A 5780-nucleotide genomic window follows, 5' to 3' on the forward strand; every position below is an offset into this window, starting at 1 on the left:
CCTACCTAAGAAAAGCTAGTTTTGCTATAAAAGCTGTGTACAAACAATAAACAGGGCCACTCTCTGCCATCAGCACTGAGTGGACCTCCTGTCCCCAGCTTTCGTCTCTAATCTCTTTCTTTTCCAGCCTCCCACCCAATCCTCTCAGGAACCCTTTCAGTGCGCTCCTGGCTGATGAGTCAGGAGCACTTGGTTGGCATGCGGGTCGCGACACCAAATATGGAGTTGCTTATGTATCCCAGCTTCTTCAGGTGGCTGTGAACGCTTGAATAATGGATGTTCAATGTTGCTGCAATCTCTCATGTCGTGTAACCTGGGTTTGATTCGGTTAATGCCTTTATTTTGTCGTCATCAACCTCGGTGGGCCTCCCTGACCGAGGAGCCTGTTGAAATAAAAATCACCAGCATGGAATTTCGTGAACCATCGTTGGCACTGACGTTCTTGTAGAGCACTGTCACCGTAAACTTTATGCAACTTTTCACAAGCTGGACGAGCGTTCTTCCCTTTATGGAAGTATAACAGTAAAATATGGCGAAAATGCAGTTTGGTCTTCCATCTTCAACTTGTAAAATCTCCAAAACTCAACCAAATCGCCCAATTTTTTTTAGAATGACGCTAGAACTGTCAGCTGTCAAATGACATAGCAATAACATAGATGCGAATGACTGTAGAACTTCCAAAAATGAACTAGTGCCATCTGTTGCAAACATGCGTCATGACTTTTCCGACAACCCAATATTACATTCTGAAAAGGGCTTTAAGTACCAGTATGTAAGCCTGGAGTTCCCTATGGGGAAGTCTAGCTTGGTAGGATCAGTTGGCTTGAAACAATAAAGCCAATACCTGAGTAAAGCAAATCCAAGAGGGGGAGAGAGAGAGTTAGAGAGCAAGTGAGGAGAGATTGGACCCCATGCTTCTTTTAGTTTGGTTATATGTTAATAATAATTTCTTTTTTAGGCTAGTTCACACTTAGTTCCTATTACTTAAAACCAAAGAGTCCAAGCCAATTAACTAATGTGATTTTATACTGTAATAAGAGGTATAAGGAAAGGAACAGGTGCTATGAAAAAGAATAAGAAGGTGGGGAAGACTTCTAAAAGTGCACCATGTAAGAGGAGATCTAACAAATAAACAGATGCCAGCCTGGAGCAGAGCTGAAGGGGAAGTTTACCACCTGCCTCCTTCCACCCCACCCTATCCCCAACATGAAATACGTGTGCTCTAAACACGCAGGGTGGGGAAAGGTTTTCCTAGAAAGGGCCCTAGTGTAGGGGTAAGGGCTAGAGGTCTAGGCAGAACAGGTCCTGAGATGTCTATGGACCCACCCAACAGATCTGAAAGGTTAAAGAAAAAGGAGCACCATTCAGGAAGAAAATATACTAAAATATTTAACCCTGTAGTAAAGTTGTTTTGTTTTGTTTTTTTAACTTTGCTAATGATAGGGACCTGGAGCTTGCTGACTCCCCGGCCATACATCCTAAAGAGAGATACTTTCCCTTCCATAAAACCTGCTAATTACACAGTATCCCAGGAGTGTCCTCCCATTTAGAGGCGGTTTTGGATAAAAATAAGCAATTTCAACAGAAAACCAGCATAGCTGCCTACACTAATCAACATATTCTACATTCATTAAAATGAATGACCAGCCAAGGTTTACCATATATTTGAGAAAAATTCTATAGCATGAAAAAAATTATCATGAAAGCACAACTGACTACAGAGAAAACAAAAGTTAATGAAAGACAAAAAACAACTTTTAACCAGTTCAATTTAACATCCTCAGAAATAATATTCAGGTACAAATTGTAGACATACAGGAAGAACATGAAGTTCTGAAGAAAAAATAAAATAAAAACAATCAGAGAACAACAGAAAAATGTGGGAGATTAAAAATATGATTGCCAAAAATGGAAAATCCAGTGTAAGGACTAAATGATGGAATGGCTAGCATAAGAAACCGGACAGTGGCCTGAGAAACACAGTCAGGGAAATCCACCCAAACAGAAAATATGAAAAATACCAGAGAAAAGTTAAGAGATGCTGAACATATTAACAGAAGATACAATATATAGCTGACAGACATTTCAGGGGAAAGAACAGAGGAAATAAAGAAATACATAATAGAAAACTTCCCAGAGTTGAAAGAAACAATTCCTAGAATTGAAAGAGTCAACCAATTGCCAAGTGATAGGAACAAAAAACAAAACAAAAACTCAGATACATCCTGGTAAAATAACATTTTTTAAAGTTTAAAACCTTCAGAGGAGAAAAAACAAAACAAAACAGATTGCCTACAAAAAAAAATAGGCTTATTTTCACATCAGAATTATCAACTACAATGGGTGCTAGAAACCACAGTGGCAAAGCCTTCAAAGGAAAAATTACTTTGGGACTAGAATATTCTAACAAATAATCAACCATGTGTCAGGGCAAAACAAAGACATCTTCAGGCATTTAAGGACGCAGATATTTTATCCCCCAATCACTGCTTCTTAAAAATTATTCAAGGATACAATCCAACAATATTACGATATTCAAGAAAGAGGAACAATAGAATCCACAACAATGCAACTAACACAGGAGTTCAATTTAAAAAAATAAAACAAAACAGTCCCAGATAGCTTTGCTGAGAAAGGTGTATATTAGTGAAAATTAGAATAGGAATCCCAATTCTTTAAGGAAAAAAAAAATGTTTTCAAAAAGTAAGAAATTTGCATTCATCAAATAGTGCAATTAAGCTACGCAATTTTGAGGCTCAGTGTCTTTCTCCTGTTAAAAAAAAAAATTAACTAGAAACTTTAGAACAAGTTGTAGAAGAACACTGCCATCCTAATATGAAGTAAAACAAACTCTGGTATCATTTTAAATAAAATTTGAGCATGATTTATAAGGTAAAAAAAAGAAGAGAGACACTTTCCTTCTAGTCGTACAGGTTCTGTCACAGAATCATATTTCCTGTTCTATGAGTCTACTTGAACTACTTGGTTCTGCAGTAAGTAATCATTTGCTAATCATTATAGTAAAATAAGTAACATTTACTTAACACTTAATATATGTCCTATTCTAAGTCCTTTAAATGTATTAGGCAGTTTAGTGCTTTTAGCAATAGCACAGTGAGGCTGTCATTTGCCCAAGGTCACACACTGGTTAGTGAACCCAGGCATTGGCTCTAGAGTCCTTGCTCCTAAACAGTGGCTACACTATTCCTCGTAACACTCTTTGTTAACTCAGAATTCTTAGAATCAGCCTATCGATCTAAATTAGGAAGGCATAATAACAATTATAAAACAGAATATAAATTATATAAAACTTAATATGTTACATATATAATAGTAAATATACATAAAATTATATGTAATTTAAAATAACATAAAAATCAGCAGGGGGAGAGAGATAATGAACTTGAGCTAAATTCCTCACACTTGGTAGCAAGTATCAAGGTTGACTTTACGGTTATACAGCAGCTGTCAATAGATACCATCTAATTATAATAACATATAATTTACATGGTAACTCAGAAAATCTGAAAACAGAAAACTTAAAGTTGATACGTTGAGAAATAGCAATATAAGCAAATTATTCAGAACTTTGGCATAGCAGAAAAGCTAAAAATAGAAAAGGAGTGGGCTGGGAAGACCTTGGTTTTTAACCATTTTAATTTTTATTAAAAGTATCATATTTTATTATGAAAAATAATTATATACCAGTATTAATAGTATCCTGTAAAGAAGGGCATAAACTTAGGAGGGCGCCTTTCAGGGCTGGCACCGTAATACAAAGGGCAGTAAGTGCTACCAGACCATAAAACCCAGTGGGGTACACAAAAAGGAACAAGGATAATATATAGCGTATTACAGAATACTCATCTTCTTTGCTGATTCTGTTTCCACATCATTGTGGACTAAATAGCCTGTCTTTGTCACATAAACTTCTAAAAGAGGCATCATTTCATTGGCTTTAGACAACCACTGAGTATCACACACTCCAATCAATCCATTACCCTGCACATTTCACGGAAAGAAAGGGCTGTCTACAGTCCCATCACTGGCAGGAGTCTACACTGGTATGAACCTTTCCAGGGTATAATTTGGAAGTCCTCACTGAAATGTAAAATAGGGCTACACTTTAACCTAACAACTTCACTTCTCAGAATCACTTCCAAATGCTCAAAGATAACTCTATATAGAGATTTTTCCATTTCGCTCTTACTGTTCATAACAGAGGAAAACGAAAAACAACCTAAAGCCCATAGGCTCATGCAGAATATTTTGTGGCCATTTAAAACATGAGCTCCATCTATATAGCGAGGGACACTTAAAAGTGTCATATGTACACACATATTGGACAGTGAGCAGTGGGCTTAAGGTGTGTGGTTCCTCCATTTATTCGATGTTTTGGTTTTTTTCAACCAGCATGTACTATTTTTATATTTTAAGAAATCAGGGCATGCCTCCATTGTGATATATATGGGGTGTTTTTTTTTAAATCCAAAAAGAAAAACTCAACGTCTTTAGATTAGTTCATTCTCAACTCTAAGGGGCGGGGGCGGGGAGGTGGGGTGGATATACAGTAAGGAGCGCTTTGCAGGCTAGGATCAGCGAAAAGGCTGGCTGGTGTCACCGGCTGGGTCGTGAACTAGGGCAAGAAAATGAGGGCACAAGAACAACTAAGGAAGAGTTGAGGAGTGAGCCCACGAGCTGCCAGGCAGTCCAGGGACAGACAGGGCGCAGGGAGGACGCGGAGAGGGAAGCGCGCCTGGGCCGTCGGACACCCAGGGAACCGGCCCGCGAGTGCACTGGGCCCTGGGCGTGCGGGAAAGCGGTCGGAGGCTCCACGACCCAAGGGGCGGAGGGCGGGCAGGGGACACAGCGTTCATCTCGGGCCGGTCTGGAGCCGGAGGCGCGACTGGCGACGCCAGTTTGGCCGGCAGAGGTGGTCAGCCCGGGGCGTCGGGGAGTCCGGGCGGCTCGCGAAGGCCCCAGGACGGGCAAGGCGCCCGGAAGGGTCGCAGCGGGGCCCGCCTGAGGCCGAGGCCGGGTGCGGGCCGGGGTCCCCGCCGCGCGCGGGGCAGGCGCCAGCTCCCCGTACCTTCCCAGGCGAGGTCGCCTCCCGGCTCCCTCTTGAGGAACTTGTACCAGAACGTGTCCGCGCGGCCCGGCTCCGCCCCGTCCTGCGCCGCCTCCTCGGGCGCCAGCTCCACCTCCCCGAGCCACAGGCCCGGCTCCTGCAGCGCCAGCGCCCCCGCGCCCGCGGCCGTGCCCGCCGGCCTCAGGCGCACGGCCCCGGCCGGCTCCCAGCGCCCCAGCTCCGGCCGCGACCCCACGACCAGCAGCTCTGGCCGGGCCCCGGCCACCGCGGGCGGCACCACCACCCCGAACCGGAACCGCATGGCGGCGGGCGGCGTGGCTCCCGCTCCCCGGCGTCCCCGCGGCCGGAGCGCGCGATGGGCGCGGCGATTGGGCGGCGGCACGAGGGGCCTGGACGCGAGAGGCCGGGGCTCCCGCGGGGACACGTGCGGGGCTGCGCCTTTTTGGGCTGCATCACGCGGCCTGGGAGTCGCGGCCTCCGCCAGGCCTGGACCTGTGCGCGCGGGCAGGGGCGAGGCGGAGCCGCGGAGCAGGGACTGGCCCCTGCCCGGCCGCCTCTTCCGGCACCGCGGCTCCACGGGGCGGCTGGGGACGCGGCGAAAGGCAGAGAAGAAAGAGAAAAACTGGGTTCGGAAAGGGAGGAAAGCCCTGCGATGGTCCAGTCGTCGTTCCAAAAGACTGTAAATTATGTC

At 44.6% G+C, this 5780-nt stretch overlaps 1 protein-coding gene across 1 annotated transcript in view; it reads right to left on the reverse strand.

The window, feature by feature from the left end:
- Window positions 1–5462, reverse strand: part of EPM2A (EPM2A glucan phosphatase, laforin) — a 74184-nt gene extending 68722 nt beyond the window's left edge. Inside the window, exon 1 of the mRNA XM_019632318.1 lies at window positions 5090–5462. Coding sequence (XP_019487863.1) covers window positions 5090–5390 — 301 coding nt within the window. The 5' untranslated portion in view covers window positions 5391–5462. The remainder of the gene's footprint in view (window positions 1–5089) is intronic.
- Between the last annotated feature and the right edge of the window lie 318 nt (window positions 5463–5780).

The sequence above is a fragment of the Hipposideros armiger genome, unplaced genomic scaffold (assembly GCF_001890085.2).
Source record: "Hipposideros armiger isolate ML-2016 unplaced genomic scaffold, ASM189008v1 scaffold_1119, whole genome shotgun sequence".
NCBI lineage: Eukaryota > Metazoa > Chordata > Mammalia > Chiroptera > Hipposideridae > Hipposideros > Hipposideros armiger.